Source organism: Gorilla gorilla, chromosome 10 (assembly GCF_029281585.2).
Source record: "Gorilla gorilla gorilla isolate KB3781 chromosome 10, NHGRI_mGorGor1-v2.1_pri, whole genome shotgun sequence".
NCBI lineage: Eukaryota > Metazoa > Chordata > Mammalia > Primates > Hominidae > Gorilla > Gorilla gorilla.
In genome coordinates, this window is record NC_073234.2 from 62,507,816 (window position 1) to 62,534,053 (window position 26,238).

General features: G+C 34.9%; 1 protein-coding gene across 1 annotated transcript in view; it reads left to right on the forward strand.

Annotated features, from left to right (window-relative positions):
* Positions 1 to 26,238, forward strand: part of CPNE8 (copine 8) — a 255,945-nt gene that overhangs the window by 141,911 nt on the left and 87,796 nt on the right. The window contains exon 10 of the mRNA XM_004052956.5: positions 1,017 to 1,058. Coding sequence (XP_004053004.2) covers positions 1,017 to 1,058 — 42 coding nt within the window. The remainder of the gene's footprint in view (positions 1 to 1,016; positions 1,059 to 26,238) is intronic.

Below are 26,238 nucleotides of genomic sequence, written 5' to 3' on the forward strand. Positions count from 1 at the left end.
GCCTTTTCTATAGTACAGTCCTTCTAGAGTGGAACAAGTAGAAACACGAAAGTTGCAACACTATGCTTAGACATATTATCAACCCTGAAATACTCTTGAAAATGTTATTTGGCGTAACTCATGGTTGCTGATTCACGAAAGTTCCATAGTTATAGCACAGGAGATTTTAATGTTTCACAATTACCTGGGTAAGGTGGTCCTGAGGATTTTCCCACAATATACCTGAAGATTTCTTAATATCAAAGTTTTTTTCTTATGAAACTTTATTGTATGATTATAATATAAAAACCCCATCCATCCCAAAAGAAAAGCAAATGAAAAGTAAAAATCTCAATCTTCATTTTGTTACATATGATAGAAAAATAGTTTAATTAACCCATATCATAGAACTATTATTAAGTTTTCTTTGAAATTTATCATGCCACTTGACTATCATTCTTTTCATTTAATAAGTTCATATCTTTATTTTGCTGGACTCATTTTTTCCTAAGAAAGTTCTTAGAAAAGTTCCTAAGAAAGTCATAATGTTCTTCCTGATTAGCAGCATCAGTCAGCATCACCTGGTGATCTCATAGAAATTCAAATTATCTGGCCCCAATCCAGACCTGCTTAATCAGAAACTCCAGGAGAGAGGTCCAATAATCCATGTTTTGACAAGTGCTCCATATGATTCTGATCTTTGCTGAGTTTGAGAAACACTGCTCCAAGACAGTAATTTTCAAGAGTGGAGAAGTGGGTGCATACCATCCCTTTGAGGAGCTCTATCAAACTGCACATGCTTCCCCTGTAGACTCTCCTTACTCTCTTTAAGGAATCAATGAAGATTTTAGAAGCCTGTTTTAAGATGCGAATTGGATTATAGTAATGAAATTAGCAAAATTAACTTCAAATTCATATGTAAAATCTGCAGGCATACATTGTTTTATCTAAGAAAATCAACTTATTTTTAAATTCTCAACCATACATTATTTTGATCTTACTAAGTAACTTTATGTGTATGTTTTTCTCATGTACAGAACAATCAAAGTAGAGGTGTATGACTGGGACCGAGATGGAAGGTAAGACAGTTCTTATCTTCTTACTCTTGAACTGGGTGTACTTTAAGAGGCACATACATTGAAATGACCACATTTTTAAATTGTAATTTTTAGATGGCATATTTGTTTTGTTTTTCCAAATGTTACTGATGCATTTACATGAAATTTTAAAATGAGCATATTTTCTCCAACCTCGAGATGAAAATAGAGGTTTTTCTTATTTCCAGTAACTTAGTAAAGATTTTCAACTTGAATCTGATGATTATAGATGTCTAGTTTTATAGCTGTAGTGAGTATCAAATTTCTGCATTTCAAAATTTCTCTGAACATTTCTATGACATTGATATCCCATACTCTTCAAGGGAACACAAGTAAGCTTTGCATTCACCAGCCAACTCTGCCTATATATATATATATATATATGTATGTGTATATATATTATATATATATGTATGTGTATATACACATACATATATATATAATATATATACACACCACACAACAAAACTCGAGAATTGTGTCTGGTCATTGCCAGACCAAATAGTTGTTCAGAGCTCTGCAATCACTGTAGTCCTCTGCATATCAAAGTGGATATTAAAGACTAAAAGAGAGGAAACACATTTTTTTCTTTTTTAAGCATATTTTGTTTCTACTGTCATCTTCGTAGGATGATGATGAGATGTTTGTAAAATGATCTTAAGCCAAGGACCCAGAAATGCTCAAATCCCATTTTGCCCTAGACTACTGCCTCTCTAGGTGCTCCCTGAAAGGGCTGAATATGTGGATATCAAAGGAGAATGATAAATGGGAAAGCAAATGTTACTTTTAATTTTTCAGTCGATGTGTGTTCTAAACTCAAATCCATAGCTCACTGATAAAGGAGCTGAAACATGAGGTTAAAGCTAAATAATGCTTTTCTCTCTGCATCGTGTACAAGCCAGAAACCAACCCCCAAAGGGATGAAAGTGCCTGGATACCTGAACACTCCTGTGAATACAGGAACAAGTTCAAGAAGGCTGGCCTGTGCTGAGGGGGCACCCCCTTCTCTTCCCTTCTGCTGCATTGGCAGAAAGTTGCTCAGTTGGAGAGCCACATGCCAGCATGTGTATGACACTTGCCCATATGCTTACTCACACACACTGTGCAATAAGTGTCCTGGAATTTGATGCAAATAGCATCTTTTTTTCTTTCAAGAAGTGATAAGAGAAGATGGGGAGAGAAGTGGAGATTATTATTCCACACTTTAACTGCTACCAAATAAGTATATAAGGCTCAAATATTTCAGTCTTTAAGTTGTATCACAAACATTATTATGAAAAAGAGTTATAACACTGATTTGAAGTTTGCTCTTAGAGATAACTTCATAATAATCCATGCTGTGCTACTGATCTTTACGTTTCTACCAGGTATTCATTTGGTTAATGTATTATTTAGTTCTATGTGCATTCTGGAGAAATCTTATCAGAAAACTTTCTATTTTTCCATAGGGATTTATGCTCCATTGCTTTACTAAACTTGATTCACTGAGATAATGAGTTTTGCTGCTCAGAATAATAGAAAAGGAAATAATGCCAATCTGAGTAAAGGACTTTATGCCCTGTATTATATACCCTATTTTATATTTTAATTGTGAATAGGCAAAAGTGGTGGCTTTTGCCTAGTAATTTTTAACCCATTTCCCATTTAGAAACAAAAAGTGCAGCTCACTGCCAGAGCTCCTTTAATTTTGCAAAACACAATCCTTGAGGCTGAAGCAAATCTGACTGATTTTCAGTGTGAAAATATAAAAACTGTTTTTGGAGTTATTTCTAAATAGAACTTGTCTCTAATCCTAATGTAACAGAAATGTATGTGATATTACATTAGAATTAGAGACAAGAGCATTTTTGGGCACATGAGAAATGGCTTAAAACTTTGGGAAATGGTTTTAATTTAACCACTAATAAACAAGGGGTGTAAATTTAGGTTTCATCCACATCCATAGATGTTCAATCCTAAATTTGCTGAAATTATAGATATTGTATTGTCTTCCTTCAAATGATGAGTTTCTGTGACTCTCCTATTGTCTCCAATCTATTTCTGAGCCACAAGAATTTTGAATAGCTTTGAAGATCAGAATTACCTTGGAATTTAATTATCTTTTTTCCTGACTTGAGCATTTTGAGCATTCCTATTCAGGATATGATTTATTGAAAGTTTCTAACATACCAGGTATTCTCTAAGCATTTTTAATGTTATTCCTTTTTTAATTTTCACAATAAATGATAGGTACTACATTAATTACCTTTTACAGGTAAAGAAACTGAGGCAAAGAAGTAACTTGCCTAAAGTCGCAAAACTAATCAATGGTGGAACCAGGGCTTGAACCCTGGCAGTTCGCTTCCAATAGTATATTCATAACTATTGCACTGTCTTTTTTATAGCATTGTAATCGTAATTCCTGGCATTAAGTGAAAGGCTTCAACCTGGACATTGGACTTATTCTGTGCTACTTTAATGTGATAGTTATGAAGACTATAAGGAAAATTTAAGAAACAATCTAACATAATTTTTTTATTATCTGAAATTGTATATTGTCTGGAAAAGTGGGTAAAGCATTTCTTGGTAACAGTTTTTATGTAACTAGAAGTTAGGTAGAAAGAAATGAGTATTACAGACTCTGAAAGAATCCTAATAGACATTGAAAGGACCAGTGAAATGTGAAAAAGAGGTGGCTTAGATGAAGCGAATGAGAGCTATAATAAGAGCAAGAATAGAGAGAGAGAAAGCGAGAGTTTGTTCACAGATGATTTGTGCCATTAGATAGGAAAAATATTTTTCAACAAGAAATAATAATTTACTTTTGAGACATCAGATTTAAAAGCAAAGAAACTATTTAGATATTGAGATTTGATAAGCATATTTTGTCATTGGGTCATCAACTGCTTGGGGGGAAGATTGGCAGTGCTGGAGGATATATTAATGCATTTTTAAATACTCATCTTACTATACCATCATTAACAACATGTTCAAAAGAAGTCTAGGGAGTTAAAGACTGAAAATAAAGGGGTGAGATCGGGAGGGGAAAATTGTTTGGTGAAATTTAAACATTCCTTGGAAATGAATTATATGATTAATAGAATAATTAGGGGAATGGATTTTAATTTTGTAAGTGTAAGTTTAATACCTTTTTAATGTTTGAGTAAAGTGCTCTTTTATTAATCCAAAAATAGATCTATATTTTAATGTAGAAAATTTAGTGTATAATTCTATATAATACATTTTCACCAAGAAACCTTTTTCAATGTTAGCAAAATGATCAGTTTGTGGACGCCATATAAAAAGCAAAATTAAAATAATTCTTGATAACCCTTTTAATGCAATAACTTGTCTTATGTATGAAATTTGAAAGGCGCATTAGTCTCCAATAAAATATGATACATAAACGTTTTTTAAAATCCAGATATTAATTTTATAATTTAATAATAATGATCACTGTGTGGATTATTATACAAATTGATATGAAGCTTATGATTATGTGTGGTCTAATAACATGGTTATTACACTTTTTACATGTTTTTTTAATCTGACAAAATTGTCCAATGTAGATTTTTTTAAAAAATCAGAGTGACTATGATAGGACTCATTATGTTTCATGACATAATGATCAACAGCGACTGTTTCCTATTACTTATTTTTGTATTCCCGTCGTCATTAATATTTGTCCTAAATCCTGTACATGTGTCATTTTTTACCGTATTTGTTGATCCAGAACTTTTAATTCTTCTTACTAAAAAACATTATTTGCTCAGTGGATGTTTTTTGAGAACTTGGACTAACATTGTACAATGGAAATATAATGCAAGTCACATATATAATTTTATATTTTCTAGTGACAACATTACAAAGTAAAAATAAACCAGTGAGATTAATGTACTAATACATTTTATTTAATCCCGTGTTTCCCGAATATTGTCATTTTAATATAGAATCAATACAAAATTACTAAGAAGGATTTTTACTTTTTAAAAATACTAAGTCTTTGAAATGTGGTATACATTTTATGTTTACAGCACATCTCAATTCAGACTAACTACATTTGAAGTTATAGCAGCATGTGGCTAGGGGCGGCCATATTGGTTGGTACTATGTAGACTTTAATGAAGTCCATGTAATATGCATCATAAGTAACTTTATATCAGATGAAATGTTTGTCTGCATTTAGTAGAAGTCTAGAATCGACTCCTTATAAAATGGGGAAAAGCTGGTCAGATATCTGTATTATTTTGTATGTATATTTACTCATAGAAAACCAATAAGGCAATGTGCTCTTTCAATCTAGAGAGAATATGTCAGTCAAATATTAAAGTGGCAGCCAAAGCAATAAAACAAGACCCTGTCTCTATGAAAATAATAAAAACATTAGCTGGGCATGGTGGCATGTGGCTGTAGTCCTCGCTACTCGGGAGACTGAGGCAGGAAGATGGCTTGAGCCCAGGAGGTTGAGGCTTCAGTCAGCAATTATCATGCTACTGCTTTCTAGCCTGAATGACAGAGTAAGACCCCAGTCTAAAAAAAAAAAAAAAAAAAAAAGTGGAAAATGCTTTACTTGCTTACAGTCGCATTTTGTTTTACTAGCTAGAGTATTTCAGACAATTGTGGTAATTATATTCACAGATTGGGCACTTCAGGGACTGGTGTCCTCTTGTGTCAGAATTCTGATGGCATTTTTTACTAAATTCATCAACTGAAATTAATTCTATAAGAAGCACCTCACAAATCTATGAAGCAGACAAAAATGTGGTAATGCTGTTGAGCATGTAACCAGTTGACATTAAATTAGGTATCTTGAGCTAATGTAGAATAGAAGAAATATAGTTACCTGTTCTTTTTATTGAAACAGATTGACAAGGGTCTAAGAGTTAGAGGCATTGCTTGACCTTGGTATTAATAATCAGTTGAAATGTATTTAATTTTCAACAAGTTAAACCACAATGCTAAAATCATTCCTATACTTCTCACTATTTCTTTTTTTTTCTTTTTTTGAGATGGGTGGATGAATATTTAAAGCTCACTTTAACAATTGAAAAACTAAAGTGCTGAGAAACTGCCTTGTGCTGGTTGAAAAGCAATCAGTAGTGATATCCTTGAAAAGCTTCAATTGCTTGAAGTTTTTTCAGCTAAATTTCTGGCTTAAATTAAAATTCAGGGAGCATTAGTGGAACAGTGCTGCATTAATACCATGTGGTTGTGATGTGGGACTGATTGTAAATGGGCCACCAAGTAGATTGCTGCCTACCAGAAAAATGATGCTTTGATGAAAAGGCTGAGTTAGTGAACTGTCCATCATAAAATCCCCGCTCGTGAACAGAGAGAGTAAAAGTTTCATTTTTACCACTCTGTATTTTATCAAATGTAGTCATTTCAATAATGATATTTATATAATTAAATGCAAACTTCGTTTGTCTGCAAAATGCCATACAAATGCTGTCATTTTCTGTTGTTACCTTAGAAGATAATATTTGATCAATGCATTTGATGTTTTCATTCTGGGATTGTGCATTACCATGACCAAGTGATTCCTTGCCTATTGCTGAAATGTATTTGTGAATTGTCTAAAACATTAGAACTCATTTAGAAGAAGCATTTGTAAACCTTTTATATTTTTCTTATTTATTTTGTTTCCTCACTTACTCTGTGGAATCTTCCCTTAATGGTAACCTACAATTTGCTTGCAGTTAACCCTGAATATCCTAAACCTGTATTTAACAGGCAAGTTTCAGTCTCTTTTTCTTGTTCCCTTACGTATCACTTCTTTCAGACTTAAAATGTTGATAAATGGAATTTCATAATCTATATGTGATTCATTGACATATCTAGTCTTCCAGCTGCTAAAAATATAGGTCATGATTTTTCTCAACTCTAGCTTGTGAATTTTTTGTCCCATTTCACTTTAATCTATAATTCTTGCTCTCAGGAAAGACCGATTTAATTATATATGTATCTAGTATACCTGAAGTGGTAATCAATTTTTAACTTCTGTACATCTTCATTTATTTATGACTCAATAGAAATTATATTTATTAATTTATGAAGAAATTGTTATTGAGCACTCATTATGTGTTCAACATTTTTCCAGGTAATATGACTTAACTAAAGACTTCAATCTTTATACAATATTTTAATTTTATTTAATGTGTTTTTTTAAATATATATCCACCTGCCTACCTTGAATGGTTTGGGATTCTTTCAGATAATGTTTCAGAGGAAAAGGCTTTTTCTCATTTTCAGTAACATTTTTAAGAAAATTATATAAATGTTCAACACCAGCCCTTTACTAGAAGATCTTTGCAGGATTTTTGAAAGTGGTATTTCAGCCAGTTTCACTATGCAGTTTTGGTGTTTGTCCTGTGCTCTTCTATCCCACATATTTGCTTGGCCTCACCATTTGGAAAGCCCTTCTGTGTTCATTTTGCCTGTTGATATTCTGTTCAGGTCCGATTTCAATGCTGTCATTTGTAGAAGGTTTTCCTTGTACATTGAAAGTCATTTAATCCCTCTCTCTTGTGTGTTTACTTTGCCACTTTGGAATGTTTATCAGCATATCTAACACATTATGACTTATATTGAAGTTATTTGTTTCTGCCTTGTCCTTCATATCACAGTATGTTCCAAGACCCCCAGTGGATGCCTGAAACCATGAATAGTACGGAACTCTTTATATAGCTGTATTTTTTCTTATACGTACATACTGACTTTAAAGTTTAATTTTTACCTTAGGCACAGTAAGAGATGAACAATAATAATAATATAGAACAATTATAATGTACTGTAATACAAATTATGTGAATGTGGTCTCTCTCAAAATATCTTATTGTACTGTACTCACCTAACTTACAGGTCATAGTTGACAGCAGGTACCTGAAACCACAAAAAGTGAAACCATGGTTAAGGGGGCAGGGGTGGGGGAGACTTCTGTAATTATAAACTACCTGAAATCAAGGACTGTGTTTTGTCATATTATTCTTCACAGTGTAGATTATAGTGCCTTTAATGTAGTAGCTTCTTGCTATGTTACTTCAGTAATACAGAAGAGAGGACTTAAAATAGAGCTCTGATATCTTTCTTTTTCTTGCTTTCTTTCTTTTTATTTGAGATGGAGTCTCACTCTGTCTGTCACCCAGGCTGGAGTGTAGTGGTGTGATCTCAGCTCACTGCAACCTCTGCTTCCCAGATTCAGGTGATTCTCCTGTCTCAGCCTCCTGAGTCGCTGGGATTACTGGTGTCTACCACCATGCCTGGCTAATTTTTGTATTTTTATTAGAGACGGGGTTTCACCATGTTGACCAGGCTTGTCTCAAACTCCTGAGCTCAAGTGATCCACCCGTCTCGGCCTCCCAAAGTGCTGAGATTACAGGCATGAGCCACTACACCCTGCCAGCTCTGATATTTTTCTATATCAACACTCAGTCCTCCATCAATACTTATATCCCCTCTTTTTCAAATTATGAAATTACCTTAAATAATATTAGAGCTTTTATTTCTCTGGTGAAACTTCAGATAGTGAGTAATTAATTTAGATGTCATTTTCTTAGTCTTGTTTTCACAATTTGCAGGTACCTTAGATTTTATATTCAGGAATCTATCATCTTTCTTGTCATTCAGATTAATTACTTTTTCTGCTTTATTCCATATCTAAATACCGATAATGTTCACCATCAGGAGAATTATCAAGTTCAAATCATCAAATAGATTTATATTTTAAATTTTTATTTTTAACCACCTTACTATTTAAATTCGTCTCCATTAGAATGTCATCAGTCAAATTTGGAATACAAATTAAATTCTTATTCTGGTATAAGGTGATATTAGAATCTTATGGCTAGAAGAGGCCTTTAGAGTTAACTCTTTGTTTACCAAGAACAGATTGAGCATATTTCTTGATATTTGATGCTGAATGAGTTATATTAATTTCACCACTAAATCTGCCTTTTCTCTCTCAAGTTTTATTCTGTTGTGAGGTTACCAGAGGTGATATTGAAAATATTTATCTGCCATCAAAATAGATGGGAGCTGCACAATGGGAATAGGGTCCCGGGAGGCCTTTTCTTTGCCAGAGCCAGCTTTTTAATTGCTGAATTATGGGGTGGCCCAGGGAGTCCAGGGGAAGGTTCTGGGAAGCTGAGGTAATAGCCAGGCACACAGAAAATGGTGAGCAGTGACTAATTATCAGTGGGAGGGTAGATAGATATCTTTGTATTTTTATATTTACTTTGGCTTTATTGATTTACATCTCTTGAATGTAAGGCCTAGGCATTACTACAACCCGAACCTTGCAGACTGGAGAGATCATAGCCATATTAACCCTGCCCTTGCTGTCATCCACTAAATCCAATCAGTTGCCAACTCTTGCATCTGTTAGAAATAAATAATTGAATGTTGCCTCCATTGTCACTAGAATGAATGAATTTCCTGAAGTTAATTATGTAATTATTTATAGTTTTATGACATGAAAAGATGGAATAAACACAGATGTTTATGAAAAGAGTATAAATATTTGTTACCAGGCTAAACTTATTTTGCAACAGTATCACAATTTATACAACAAAATACTGAGGATGAATTTTTTAAAAGTAAACAGATACTGAAAGAAAAGAACAGTAAAGAGAGCAGCGTAGCAGTAGAAAAAGTTTTTACAATGCAGCCTGGTGAAAAAGAAAATAAATCAGAAGTAGAGATAGCCTGAATAATAGAAATGGTAAAAAGTGATGTTATAAGGGACTATTGTGAATTAGACAAAATAGGAAGCTCTGGAATGAGGGCAAGTGGGTGGACCTGAGGTTTTATACATGTCTGTCAAAAACATCTGAGTTATAAATCCAACTTTCCAAAATAAATATATATATTTTTTTATCTCCAGTGCCGCTATTGCTGAATTAGGATTAACTCTATCACTGAAAATGAACTCAAGTTATCTGAAAGTACTAGTTTTTAATTTGGCCTGTAGGCATAATGTAGTATCAACGTTCCTAGCTTTCTAACTCAACATCCCACAGCAACTCAAGCTGAGAATTTCTATGTGAAGTCCATAGATTTAAATACATCAAGCTTTATAGGTAAAAATATCGTACAACAAAAAGTTAAAAGATGATTAGAAAATAAATTGCAACATACATAGTAAAATAAGATTTCTTTAATGTATAAAGAGCTCTAGTACAATAATAAGAAGATGCCCATACCTAATAACAAAGGAGCAAACACTTTAACAATTTTTTTTAAAAAGGTGAATAAATATTTTAAAAATGAAATTTACTAGAATATTAGTCCGTTTTCATGCTACTGACAAAGACATACCTGAGAATTTACTGTATTCGTCTGTTTTTGCACTGCTGATAAAGACATACCCAAGACTGGGCAATTACAAAAGAAAGAGGTTTCACTGGACATACAGTTCCAAGTGGCTGGGGAAGCCTCACAATCATGGCAAAAGGCAAGGAGGAACAAGTCACATCTTACATGGATGACAGCAGGCAAAGAGATAACTTGTGCAGGGAGACTCCCATTTTTCAAAACCATCAGATCTCATAAGACTTATTTAATATCAGGAGAACAGCATGAGAAAGACCTGTCCCCAGGATTCAGTTACCTCCCACCAGGTCCCTCCCACAACACGTGGGAATTCAAGATGAGATTTGGGTGGGGACACAGCCAAACCATATCATTCTGCCCCTGGCCCCTCCCAAATCTCATATCCTCACATTTCAAAACCAATCATGCCCTCCCAACAGTCCCCCAAAGTCTTCACTCATTTCAGCATTAACTCAAAAGTCCACAGTCCAAAGTCTCATCTGAGACAAGGCAAGTCCCTTCTGCCTATGAGCCTATAAAATCAAAAACAAGTGAGTTACTTCCTAGGTACAATTGGGATATAGGCATTGGATAAATACAGCTATTCCAAAAGGGAGACACTGGCCAAAACAAAGGGGCTACAGGCCCATGCAAGTCCAAAATCCAGCAGGGCAGTCAAATCTTAAAACTCCAAAATCATCTCGTTTGACTCCGTGTCTCACAGCCAGGTCACACTAATGTAAGAGGTGGGTTCCCAGGTCTTGGGCAGCTCCACCTCTGCGGCTTTGCAGGGTTTAGCCCCCTTCCTGGCTGCTTTCACGGGCTGGCATTGAGTGTCTGTGGCTTTTCCAGGTGCAAGGTGCAAGCTCTCAGCAGATCTACCATTCTGGGGTCTGGAGGACCATGGCCCTCTTCTCACAGCTCCACTAGGTGGTGCCCCAGTAGGGACTGTCCTAGCAGAGGTTCTCCATGAGGGCCCCGCCCCTGCAGCAAACTTCTTCCTGGGCATCCAGGGGTTTCCATACATCTTTTGAAATCTAAGCAGAGGTTCCCAAACCTCAATTCTTGACTTCTGTGCACCTGCAGCTCAACACCATGTGGAAGCTGCCAAGGCTTGGGGCTTCCACCCTCTGAAGCAATAGGTCAGGTTGCACTTGGCCTCTTTTAGTCCAAGCTGAAGTGGCTGGGATGCAGAGCACCAAGTTTCTAGACTGCACAGAGCATCACAGGGACCCTGGGCCCAACCCAGGAAACCATTTTCTCCTAGGCCTCTAGGCCTCTGATGGGAGTGGCTGACATGAAGACCTCCGATATGCCCTGGAAACATTTTCCCCATTGTCTTGGGGATTAACATTTGGCTCCTCCTTCCTTATGCAAATTTCTGCAGCCCGCTTGAATTTCTCCTCAGAAAATAGGATTTTCATTTCTATTACATTGTCAGGCTGCAAATTTCATGAACTTTTATGCTCTGCTTCCCTTATAAAACTGAATGCCTTTAACAGCACCCTAATCACCTCTTGAATGCTTTGCTGCTTAGAAATTTCCTCTCCCAGATACCCTAAATCATCTCTCTCAAGTTCAAAGTTCCACAAATTGTTAGGGTAGGGGCAAAATGCCGCCAGTCTCTTTGCTAAAACATAACAAGAGTCATCTTTATTCCAGTTCCCAACAAGTACGTCATCCTCAGCCTGGACCTTACTGTCCATATCGCTATCAGGCTTTTGGTGAAAGCCATTCAACAAGACTCTATGAAGTTCCAAACTTTCCCACATTTTCCTGTCTTCTTCTGAGCCCTCCAAGCTGTTCTAGCCTCTGCCTGTCACCCAGTTCCAAAGTCGCTTCCACATTTTTGGGTATCTTTTCAGCAACACCTCACTCTACTGGTACCAATTTAGTGTATTAGCCTGTTTTCAGGCTGCTGATAAAGACATACCTGAAACTGGGCAATTTACAAAAGAAAGAGGTTTAATTGGACTTACAGTTCCACGTGGCTGGGGAAGACTCACAATCATGTCAGAAGGCAAGGAGGAGCAAGTCAAGTCTCACATGGAGGGCAGCAGGCAAAGAGGTAACTTGTGCAGGGAGATTCCCATTTTTCAAAACCATCCGATCTTGTGAGACTTATTCACTATCACAAGAACAACATGAGAAAGACCTGCCCCCAAGATTTAATTACTTCCCACAGGGTTCCTCCCAGAACACGTGGGAATTATGGGAGCTACAAGATGAGATTTGGGTGGGGACACAGAGCCAAACCATGTCAACTAGTAATCAACAAAAAAAGAATTTAAAACATATAACTTAATATATAACAAATAACATTTAAACTAATGTAAACTATTTAAACTAAATAACTTTTTAAACGAAACTGGCAAATATTTTAATATATATTACCCAATGCTGTTTAGGGTGAACTGAGATAGGTATTTTTATATTTTTAAGGTATTATAAATGGGTACAATTTTTTGAAACTAATTTAGTTACATGTATTAATATCCTTAAAAATTCTGTTATGGTGGATCACAAGGTCAGGAGCTTGAGACCATCCTGGCTAACACTGTGAAACCCCGTCTCTACTAAAAATACAAAAAAAAAATTAGCCGGGCATGGTGGCGGGCGCCTGTAGTCCCAGCTACTTGGGAGGCTGAGGCAGCAGAATGGCATGAACCAGGGAGGCAGAGCTTGCAGTGAGCCGAGATCACGCCACTGCACTCCAGCCTGGGCAACAGAGTGAGACTCCGTCTCAGAAAAGAAAAAAAAAAATACTATTACGACTTTTATCTAGTAATTTTATTTCCAAGAATCTATTCTAAGGTAATATTGGAAAACTGAAAAAGGCTTGTGGTAAAAATGTTCAACTCAGTTATTTATGATAGAACAACCCTGATGTCCAAATTAAATTGTGGTACTTCCATCAAAAGGAATATTATGTATCTATTAATAGTATTGCATTCGGGTGGGGTTGCTCATGCCTGTAATCCCAGCACTTTGGGAGGCCACGGCAGGCGAATCACTTGAGGTCAGGAATTGGAGACCAGCCTGGCCAATATGGCAAAACCCCGTCTCTACTGAAAATACAAAAATTACCTGGGCGTGGTGGCTCATGCCTGTAATCCCAGCTACTCGGGAGGCTGAGGCAGGAGAATCGCTTAAGCCTGGGAAGCGGAGGTTTAAGTGAGCCGAGATCGCGCCATTGCACTCCAGCCTGAGCGACAGAGTGAGACTGTCTCAAATAAATAAATAAATAAATAAATAAATAAATAAATAAATAAATAATTACAATAGTATTGCTTTCTAGGAATGCTTACTTATTTGGGAGTATGCTTTTTTTAATAAAATGAAAAATGAAAATTACAGAGTACTTTATACTAGTACTGTCTAATAGAAATGTAAATTACTCACATATTTTCTAGTAGCCATATTAAAAATGTAAATAGAATCAGTTAAAATTAATTTTAATAATATATCTTAAATTGATATCAGAAGTATTCAGCGTGACTAGTATCTAAATTATTGAGATATTTTTCTTATGTACTATCTTTGAAATACAGTATATGTTGTACATACTTACAGGAACAATCAATTCATACCAGCCACATTTCAAGTACTCAGTGAATGCAGGTGGCCAATATCTACTATATTGAACAGTGCAGATTTATACAGTGTATCTAGAATATTTTCTTAAAATATATACATGGAAAAGATGTATCAACCATCAGAAAGATTATCCCTGGATAATCTTAAAAAGTAATACACTTTTTACTCCTTTTTTAATGCAATTCTGTATCCTCAACATTTTTTACTAGGAGCTTTAAAAATATATTTAGAAAAGAAGGTTTTAACCAACTGTCTAGAAATGTCCACATTATAAATAAGCCAACTTGTCATACCAATTCTCCATTCCTATAGGTGGCTAAATAACTTAAATTCATAATTCAATTCATACTCCTTCACTTGTGGGATTGAGACACAGATGAGTAAGTAAGCAAACAAAGACTTCACCTCGGTGTGAAAGAGACACAAAATGGAGAATAGGCAGTGACATTACAAAGGATTCTATGTAGAAAATCTTTGGCAATAGCTACAAATATTGGTGCTAGTAGTTTCATTAAGCTGTTAGTAGAGCATATAGTGTTTTATTACTGAATCAGGATCTGCTTCTCTTTAAAAATAGAGAAAATCTGGTTGCTTCTGAAAAGTGTGTGAAGATCAGATGAGAGTAATTCTATATGGCAATGATAGAGGCTTGGAGTTTAGTGTGCCTGATCTGAGGTGGCCTGCAGATCACTCATGTGTCCCACATTTCTTATTTCTCTTCATAAAAACCACATCTTAGATGTTTCCTCATTCATTTAATGAAGGTATATTACATTTCAATCTTACTAGATTGGGAGACAAAAACCATCTAAGTCATATGCAAATTCAATCTCTTTTTTATATATAGGATTCTAGTTCCTGTTTTAAAATTGAGCAGAAACAAAGAGGAAACTTTTAAGTGCACTTTATTCTCTGTAAAAATTAAGATAATACCTGCTTTATGGCGATGATTTTGATTCAAGTTCCCGTTAGCATCTCCAAGGTATGTTAGTTTTTGGTCCTTAAACTGAAAATATTTCTGTTCCTGTTATATTCAAAACATTTATGAATGATTTCTTATAAAGATGCTTTTAGCAAAAAACAGTCTTCTAATGAAAGAAAGCAGAGTTCTCAATATCATGTTAAGAAACTTTCACTTGTGTCAAAATGATATTTAGTCTTTCAATCTGAAGCACCTCAGCATTGTTTGTTATTGTCAATTTTGTTATCATCTTATGGTGTCTAACTATCTTACAATTTGTAGCTTCGGAGAAAATTAGTCTGGAAAAATACAGTTTATTTATATTGTAACATGCATGAGAAATATACAAAGTTTTCCAAAGAAAAGAAGTGAAAGCCTGACCTCTTTCCCCCATTCATGGTAATCCTTTTGACCACCAAGTTACCACATAAAATACTTCATTGATTAGCATATTCGTGACTTTAGGTAATCTTATCACCTACCTCCTAAAATATTTTTGATCTATGTTCAAAAGGGTTTTTTTTAATACTGAAGAATATTTTGAATATCTCTGTGATGACATTGTCATCTCCATCCTATGAAATAGAATACCTTGACCTCTTTCTATAATCAAGAGCAAAATATATTGAAATTGTCTTACTGATTGCAAGAAATACATATTGCGGCCACTTAAAGCAGTGGTTTTAACTGGAGGTATGCATGAGAATCACCTGGAGAGCTTTTATTGAAATATCACTTCTCCAGATGCTGCTTCAGGATGCTCAGGATGTGGTCCAACTGTGAGTATTTGAAAAAACTCTCCAGGTCGGCCTGACTCAGATTTGGGTTAAGGACCATTGCTAGAAACTCATTCTGGAATAGCATAATAAAAAACCTATGGGGTGCCGTGGCTCACGTAGGTAATCCCAGCACTTTGAGAGGCTGAGGCAGAATTGCTTGAGCCCAGGAGTTTGAGACCAGCCTGGGTAACATAGTGAGACCTTGTCTCTACAAATAATTTTTTAAAATTAGCCCAGCATGGTGGTGCACCCCTGTGGTCCTAGCTACTTGATAGGCTGAAGTGGGAGGATCGCTTGAGCCCATTAGGTCCAGGCTGCAATGAGCTGTGATCACACCACTGCACTCCAGCCTGGGAGACAGAGGGAGACCCTGTCTCAAACACTTAGTAACCTCACTTGGTTATGTTTTAACAAATGTTTTCTGAACATCTGTTAGGTATGGGTCACTATACTAGTTACTGCAGGGGAATTTAAAGATGATTGCTATCCAGCCCATGGATTGAAGAAGGGTATGTTCCTGCCAAGAATGCAATAAAATTCCAGGAACAAAATACCAGGCAAAGCATGGATGTTTCCTGAGAGAGGTATAATGTGATGCTGGATTTCAGGAAAGGATAAGTTCACATCTGTGTTGAAGTATCCCAGATGTGTTCATAATAAAGTATGATATGTGATTTATCTGAAAGGAGTGTAGGAATCAAAAAAGGATGGATATTGTGGGTGAAGAGTTCTGCTTTGGCCATGTGGTTCTGAGTACGTTATAATGTATTAGAGGGAATTCATGAGAAATGCAGACACAGAAAGATAGATGAAGATTATATGGTGGAAGGCCTGTAATGACAGACTGGATAGTATGTATTGAATCCCATTGAAATTTTGGAATCTTTGAGAAACTTTTTGACTCAGAATCAGGCACATTTTGGCATGGCCAAAGGTGCAGGAAAATATCTGTAGAATGAATTGGAATCAGATACAGAAGTGCAAGCACTAGTTCAAGATTATGGAGGTCATTAGGAGAGTAATGAAAACCTATATTAGGCTGGTAGGAAAGGTAAGAAAAAGAGTAATAAAATCACTGTTATGAATGCCATCTGAAGTACACTTTGAATACGCATAGAGCTTTTCAGTTTACAAAGTACTTTTTTTACATCCTTTTCCATTTGATCTTTGCAAAAATCCTGATAGGCATGCATAACTTATGGTCGTTCTGCTTTTGTTGATAAATGAATAGAAGTTCAGCTTCTTGCCGAAGTTTGCCTAGATGATGGCTTCAGAATGTGGAGCCTTCAGATTTCACATTTATGAGTTTTCATTTCTCCACAGCACATGAAGCTGGGTAGTAGGGCCAGTGTTAAAGAGATGACATCTATGGGTTTATAACAGCCACATTATTTTAATTGAAGACTGATGTAAAACACAATTCTAAAATTCTAAATGTAGTTGACATATATAGTATTATTGATGGGAACAGGAGAATAAGGCGTTGCTGACTTGTCAGTTTGGGGGAATAGAGGTCGATATAATGGACTTAGATTTTGAATGGGTGAATTTAAAATTCTAATATTAGCTTTTCTTTAGTTTTGATGAGGAGAATCCCAAATGTAAACTTAGCAGATAGTTACAATCCAGACAATACTGGAATTCATGATTGCCTCATGTCAGAGGAATGAAAATATTTCAGATTACACCAACCTGAATCTATTGTGCTTTCTTATGTAAGGTTTAGTTCATGCTTCCCAACAGACACAGATGTTTCCAAGACCTCTCTGTGTTTTACTCTGGTTCCCTTTTTGTGAAAACCGGCTATTTCTTCTGATATTCAGAAGTCCAGAATCTTTTCTTGAAAGCACAGATACTTAACTTTTCACGCTTGATGCTGCCTATAATAGATCCAACCTGAGATAATTAAAACCAAACAAAAATATGTTTAGCCATTTATTCATGTCATAGTCAAATCATGCCTGGAAAGGAAAATTTTATAGTTGTTCATCTGGCAGAAACAAAGACATGTAGCATATTGTCACTGCCAATAAAAATTCAGCTTTGATAAATACTCAGATACATTTCAGTGCTGCTTTTACTTACTTTAAATTTTTTTGATTGAATTACTGACACACGCTTCTCCAGTATACTGGAGATACTTTATGTATCTCCTAATGTACCCTAAATATTACTTTACAGCCTGAAGTTCGATTTTCTGCTCCCTAAATCAAGAATTTTGTCATTGCTTTTAAAATTTAGTCTCTGGAGTTCAACTGTGACATTCTTAGTTCCAGCCTGCTTATGCACATAGTTTTAGATACTCATAATTTTTAATTTGTATCAACATATGAGAGAAGGAAAATCAAGCCTTCAAATAGTTTTATTTAAAATATATATGTAATTGTATATTTCAATGATCTAAGTAATTGCCTCAATAATCCACATCATTACAAAGGGAAGCCATACTTTTTTTGTGGCATAAGATCTTTTAAAATATTTTGGATCATTTTTGCATTATAGTTTTAACCAGATAATATAGTCTACATTAAGATTTATGCTACTAAAAATTAGAGCATTTTAATATAAAGAAATACCACATAAAATCTTTGGCATTTCACCGACTTTGACATTTTCAAAGAAATTTGAGAGACTAACCCATTCTCTTCTACTTTATTAAATCTATTTCATGTTCATATTTAGTGGTTGTAATATCATTATTTGGCATTGAAATTCAGGAAGAGGAAATACTCAGTAAATGCTTTCTGACTAATAAATAAGGTCATAAATGGTTTTGCTTTTTTGATATAATTCTATGATTAATATTTATGATATAATGTTCTTTAAGAATATCAAATTAATGTGAGATTTTAGATTTTCAGTTAAATTGTGTATTTAGTTAAGTACAAATGAAATATATTAATTACTATTGTGTATGCTATGCTATGTAGGGTTTTAGAATTATTTAGACAACTTTTTCCTTCAGAAACCAAATATTCTAAATTTCTATGTTGATGCACACATGAAATAAACTATTATAAACATGAAAAAATGTTTACGGATCATGCTACTTATATTGCTGGTTTTGCTTGTATTATACTATGATTACAACTCTAGGACAGAGACACAAACTTGTTAACTTATAATTTTAGAGTTTACATTGTATTGCACATAGAACAAAATAAACATAGCAAACAACAGAAGAAATTTCTGATGTGCCATTCTTCCTATGGTTTATGTTTTATTTTTATTTATTTATATTTGTTTATTTATTTATTTATTTATATTATATTTTAAGTTCTAGGGTACATGTGCACAACGTGCAGGTTTGTTATATATTTATACATGTGCCATGTTGGTGTGCTGCACAAATTAACTCGTCATTTACATTAGGTATATCTCCTAATGCTATCCCTCCCCCCTCCCTCCACCCCACAACAGGACCCAGTGTGTGATATTCCCTTTCCTGTATCCAAGTGTTCTCATTGTTCAATTCCAACCTGTGAGTGAGAACATGCGGTGTTTGGTTTTTTGTCCTTATGATAGTTTGCTGAGAATGATGGTTTCCAGCTTCGAACCATGTCCCTACAAAGGACATGAATTCATCATTTTTTATGGCTGCATAGTATTCCATGGTATATATGTGCCACATTTTCTTAATCCAGTCTATCATTGATGGACATTTGGGTTGGTTCCAAGTCTTTGCTATTGTGAGTAGTGCCGCAATAAACATACATGTATGTGCATGTGTCTTCATAGCAGCATGATTTATAATCCTTTGGGTATATACCCAGTAATGGGATTGCTGGGTCAAATGGTATTTCTAGTTCTAGATCCCTAAGGAATTGCCACACTGATTTCCACAATGGTTGAACTAATTTACAGTCCCACCAACAGTATAAAAGTGTTCCTATTTCTCCACATCCTCTCCAGCACCTGTTGTTTCCTGACTTTTTAATGATCGCCATTCTAACTGGTGTGAGATGGTATCTCATTGTGGTTTTGATTTGCATTTCTCTGATGGCAAGTGATGATGAGCATTTTTTCATGTGCCTGTTGGCTGCATAAATGTTTCCTTTTGAGAAGTGTCTGTTCATGTCCTTTGCCCACTTTTTGATGGGGTTGTTTGTTTTTTTCTTGTAAATTTGTTTGAGTTCTTTGTAGATTCTGGATATTAGCCCTTTGTCAGATGAGTAGGTTGCAAAAATTTTCTCCCATTCTGTAGGTTGCCTGTTTACTCTGATGGTAGTTTCTTTTGCTGTGCAGAAGCTCTTTAGATCCCATTTGTCAATTTTGTCTTTTGTTGCCATTGCTTTTGGTGTTTTAAACATGAAGTCTTTGCCCATGCCTATGTCCTGAATGGTATTGCCTAGGTTTTCTTCTAGAGTTTTTATGGTTTTAGGTCTAACATGTAAGTCTTTAATCCGTCTTGAATTAATTTTTGTATAAGGTGTAAGAAAGGGATCCAGTTTCAGCTTTCTACACATGGCTAGCCAGTTTCCCAGCAACATTTATTGAATAGGGAATCTTTTCCCCATTTCTTATTTTTGTCAGGTTTGTCAAAGATCAGATGGTTGTAGATATGTGGTATTATTTCTGAGGGCTCTGTTCTTTTCCATTGGTCTATATCTCTGTTTTGGTACCAATACCATGCTGTTTTGGTGACTGTAGCCTTGTAGTATAGTTTGAAGTCAGGTAGCGTGATGCCTCCAGCTTTGTTCTTTTGGCTTAGGGTTGACTTGGGAATGCGGGCTCTTTTTTGGTTCCATATGAACTTTAAAGTGGTTTTTTCCAATTCTGTGAAGAAAGTCATTTGTAGCTTGATGGGGATGGCATTGAATCTATAAATGACCTTGGGCAGTATGGCCATTTTCACGATATTGTTTCTTCCTATCCATGAGCATGGAATGTTCTTCCATTTGTTTGTGTCCTCTTTTATATCATTGAGCAGTGGTTTGTAGTTCTCCCTGAAGAGGTCCTTCAAGGAGGAGCTGGTACCATTCCTTCTGAAACTATTCCAATCAATAGAAAAAGAGGGAATCCTCCCTAACTCATTTTATGAGGCCAGCTTCACCCTGATACCAAAGCCTGGCAGAGACACAACAAAAAAACAGAATTTTAGACCAATATCCCTCATGAACATCGATGCAAAAATCCTCGGTAAAATACTGGCAAACCAAATCCAGCAGCACATCTAAAAGCTTATCCACCATGATCAAGTGGGCTTCATCCCTGGGATGCAAGGCTGGTTCAACATATGCAAATCAATAAACATAATCCAGCATATAAACAAAACCAAAGACAAAAACCACATGATTGTCTCAATAGATGCAGAAAAGGCCTTTGACAAAATTCAACAGTCCTTCATGCTAAAAACTGTCAATTAGGTATTGATGGGACATATCTCAAAATAGTAAGAGCTATTTATGACAGACTCACAGCCAATATCATACTGAATGGGCAAAAACTGGAAGCATTCCCTTTGAAAACCGGCACAAGACAGGGATGCCCTCTCTCGCCACTCCTATTCAACACAGTGTTGGAAGTTCTGGCCAGGGCAATCAGGCAGGAGAAAGAAACAGTATTCAATTAGGAAAAGAGGAAGTCAAATGTCCCTGTTTCCAGATGACATGACTGTATATCTAGAAAACCTCATCGTCTTAACCCTAAATCTCCTTAAGCTCTTAAGCAACTTCAGCTAAGTCTCAGGATTCAAAATCAATGTGCAAAAATCACAAGCATTCTTATACACCAATAACAGACAAACAGAGAGCCAAATCATGGGTGAACTCCCATTCACAATTGCTTCTAAGAGAATAAAATACCTAGGAATCCAACTTACAAGGGATGTGAAGATTTATGTTTTAAAATGAATTCACAGTGGGATTTTTGTTTAGATCTATAGAAAAATATTGTTATATTTAAGTCTTCACACATTGACAATGCCCCTTTGAAGTCATTATTATTTAAACATATCCCTGGTGTTATGTTTCCTAAAGGTATAGAATAAGATATTACATATGTAGAAAGAGTCTACCATATTGTAGAGTCTACCTTATCTTATCTACTTTAGAGCACAAACTAATTCTGAATATATCATAGTAGAGACTAAATGAATCAAGCCATTGGAATGCATATGTTAAAATGTAAATTTTAATCTCCAAAATTAATTTCAGTATATATTGAGATTAGGGCTGCATTTTTATTTTCTAAGATAATAGTTTTCTTCGAAGAAACTAAAATAAAATTTTGGTATCCCCTAATTAATTATATCAACTTTTAAAAAGTGAATAGGAAAAGGTATTTTATGGTTTTGAGGGGGTGAAAAAAATTATTAGAAAGCCTACTAAGTGACCCAAAGTCAGTAGAACCCAAAGGTAGAACCAAGAGCCAGACATTATTTTTGCAGGATGGCAAGGATATTCCTTTCATTTTCATAGAATATTCAAAGATTTTTATAATGCGTTTTAGGAACAAGTTACCTACTATGCATATTTTAAAGAAGAGTTTCCACATACAGATATTATATCATCCAAGCAGCAGCTCACTCACCTTTTTAAATTATTAGATTTAATGTCTCTGGGGAACTCAGTAATTCTGAAATTTTACTTCATAGTTTCCGGGAGCCTCATTTGGTTAAAAAAGTATATAACATATGCAGACTTCTAACAATAAGTCTTTTATGTGGTGAACTATACTTTTCCATATTTTAATGCTTTGAGAACATTTATATTGTTAAAATCATTTTCATAAAGTAACACTCTTCAAAAACCATATAAGAAATTATTGAAGCCTATCACAAAATCTAAGAAGTTTGTTTCCCCATAAATAGTTTAAGAAAGTAATTTTAGGCTGGGCGTGGCAGCTCACGCCTGTAATCCAAGCACTTTGGGAAGCCAAGGCAGGCGATCTCTTGAGCCTAGGAGTTTGACACCAGCCTGGCCCACATGGCGAAACCCCATCTCTATGAAAAGACAGAAATTTTCTTGGTGTGGTGGTATGCACTTGTGGTCCCAGCTACTTGGGAGGCTGAGGCAGGAGGATCCCTTGGGATGGAGAGTTGGAGGCTGCAGTGAACCAAGATCATGCCACTGCATTCCAGTATGGGCAACAGAGCAAGACCCTGTCTCAAAAAAAAAAAAAAAAAAAAAAAAAAGAAAAGAAAAGCTTTAATTTTGAGAGGTGAGAAAAGTAATGATGTAAGAGTCCAAAGAGAACTTTATAAATACTGAAGGGTAATAAGGAGTTATTACTTTTACTTTAATATTAAAATATGTACCCAATCCCCCGCTGGCTGAAAATTCTTTCAAATCTGAAAGATCTGAGTTGTCAAATAAAATCAATGTCAAGGATTACAGTACACTGTCAGCTTTAAATTCAAAATGTCACTAAAGTGGTAGGGTGGTCTTTTAAAATTTCATAATGTACATTTTTTGACTAACAATCCCTTATCTATACAGCACAAAATAAAATTAAAATTTGTGAATTAGTTGATTTATTTGAGGCAAATCTTCTAGGCAAATTTGGTGGGAGCTGGGATAAGTGCTTTTGGGACTTGAATTATCTAAATTGTCTCTACATATTGATTGATTGAAAATGACAACAGCAACAATTTACATAACTTTGTACTGAGTAGACATATATTTTTGGGGTTTGTAAGACTATTAAATCTAAAATCCTGACATGATCAAAGGATGTTTTCCAAAATGCATTTTCCGCCCATGTTTGAAAAAATTTCAATAGCAAGTTTACTTTAATCTCCTCCTCTTTGTGACTTACCCTTTGCAGTTGATCCTTGTTGCCCTTTTTGGAGTCCCTCAGTCTGTCAGGAAGATAATGAACAGTATGTAGACTGGTGGCCAAAGAAAGCGTGGAAACTGGTAGCCGGCTCCACAAGCAAGAATGGCTAGGGAGCTAGAACACTTATGATGCCTGTTGGCAACTCTGGCACAACTATGGGAAGTGGTGTCCCGAAATACAGAGAGAGAGGATATGCCAGAGGCAAAGAAGGGACTGTTCGCCATTGAAAAGACCCTACCCTTGTGTAGCAGTGGACTCTAGAGTGCAACTTGCCAACTTTTGCTACTTCAGGCTGGGGGTTTTGTGTGGTATACGTGTGTGCAGGAGAGAGAGAGAGAGAGAATGAGTATGTGTTACTCCTGGCAGATTTTTTTTCTTTGTGCTTTCTTATCAAAACATGAACCTTGGTTCAAAAAGTTATGGACTCTCTGTGTTCCAGGTTTAATCTCTGTGAAAAAGTGAGAGAAATTAAGATGAAATTATTATCTTTCAATGACATGTGGTAGTGATGGCTGACAGAGAAAAAACAAAGGTAGCAATATAATAGCAAATCTAGAGAGATGATTATATTGAACCTTACCTAATGAACTCAGGAAAATTTGAGTGAAAAAAGTAAAAAAATAGAAAGTACTAATCTATATTTAGCATTGGCCCAGAATTATCCCAGTATGTAAATGAGTAGGCTATAAAAGTATATGCTACATAAAGTAAAATTTTTTGAACTACTGTGCTATATAGTTAAAGTAAAATTTTTTGAACTGCAAATTTGTTTTGTCTTGTCTACTTATGACTGAAGTATATGTGTATATTTGTTCTTGAATAAGGTATCTGTTATTAGTATGTGGGAAAGTAGGTGATGGCATTTAATTGCATTTATTTAGCCATTGACCAATGACATAAAAAAAAAAAGATACAAGAATACAGATTTAGTAGCACAGTTTTTTTTTTAACTTCAGTCTTTGTTCAGCATTGAATATGTCATCATTTTATAATAATGCTGCTTTTTTGTTTTGCGTATAATAATGATAATTATTGTTATTACTATTATTAATTCCCATTACTCTGAAAAAAATTACAACTTACTGGCTTGTAGTTTAAACTTTTGAAACAGGACACTGAGTCACACAGACTTCCTTTTCTAGAGATTAGCATTCAAGCTAAAAAATGAATTCAATCACATACAGAGACAAAGTATGTGAGTTACATAAATATTTTAAAATCCATGAAACTGGACAAGATTTTAACCTCAGACATGAGCACAGTAAAGTTTCTAATTTATATAATTCTAGATAAGTATCCAAGGTCATAACTGGATAAAGAAACTCCATTCTACTTTTCAATAGATTAAGTTACATTTGTGAAACTGTTGCTAGGTAAAAGTTATTTCCTGTTAAGAATTTTTTGTCTTAACTATCATATGCTTTCTATTTGTGTAGGCAAATTTTAATTTGAATGGGGAGCTTTTGTTTGACAATATTCTGGTGCATTCAGCTTGTTAGAAGCAATAGAAATAGAATTAAAGGTGTTTATATTTTAAAAGTATACTTCATGTGGAGTTAAAATTTAAATTACGTCTAACAGATACACATGCAATTTAAATGATCTAACATTATGAATATACTTAAAAATATGTATATATTCTGTTTTTTAAAAAAATAATTTGGCGTAACTAAATAGGCATACAATTTTGGCTTAAATGTGATAAATTATTATATGTAACATATCCTTAACTATGGCTTATAGCACTTGCTTTACCAATGTAAACCACAATAAAAATATTATCTTCATCTTAGAAAATGTGATTTGTTCTAGTCTTCGTGTATCTTTGTGTGGATATAATCAAGAGGTGAAAATAAAATTAATAAAATATTCAATAATCATAATAGATGAAATATTAACTTACTAAAATTTAGGATTATAGAAGTGTAATACACACACACACACACACACATATACATCCAGCAGGGCAATAGAACTTATTATATATATGTATAAAAAGATAATTATATCTTGTAAAAATTCTATCTGTATTAGAAATGGATTAATGAGCAGGTGTGGCTAAGACTGATAAAATTAGCCTAGTTCTCCTGCTGAACTCTTAATTTATGAGAGTGGTTTTATCTATGTATTTCCCTCTTGGAGGCGCAGAGTACTATTGTAATCTACATAGAGAGCAAAGGAAATTTAACCCTTTTGAAATGATTTAAAATGTCAGCAAAGCTGGAGATAAATGATCACTTCTACATTGAATACATTGATACATATCTTATATATAATAATTTATACTATGAATAGTAAAAACATGAACCAGGACTTTATGGAGAAAAAATTATTTTTGCTCAAAATATGCTTATAGTTTGTGTTTACTGGGGCAATTAATTAAAAATCATGCTAGTTCTGCAGATTTAGACAGAGATCGGCTCATAATCTAGGAATACTGAAAGGTCATATTTCTTACCTTTTTAAGAAACTAGATTATCAGGATTTGAAGAAGTTAAAAGGAAAAAAAAGGCTTGATTGTGTTGATGTTTTAACTACTTTCTTTAAGAATCAGTGAAGGTTGTTGATGTTATCATGTAAGAAAACATTCTTAGATGCTGACATCAATCAGGCTTAGATGTCAAACACTATGCCTACAACAAAAGCAAAGAAAGCAAAATCAGGGAGAGCTAATATGTTGTTATCTGGACCTATGAAGATGGCTTTTTGTGGTGATAGGAAAACACAAGTCTCATGGTGCATTTTACTTGTAATCATG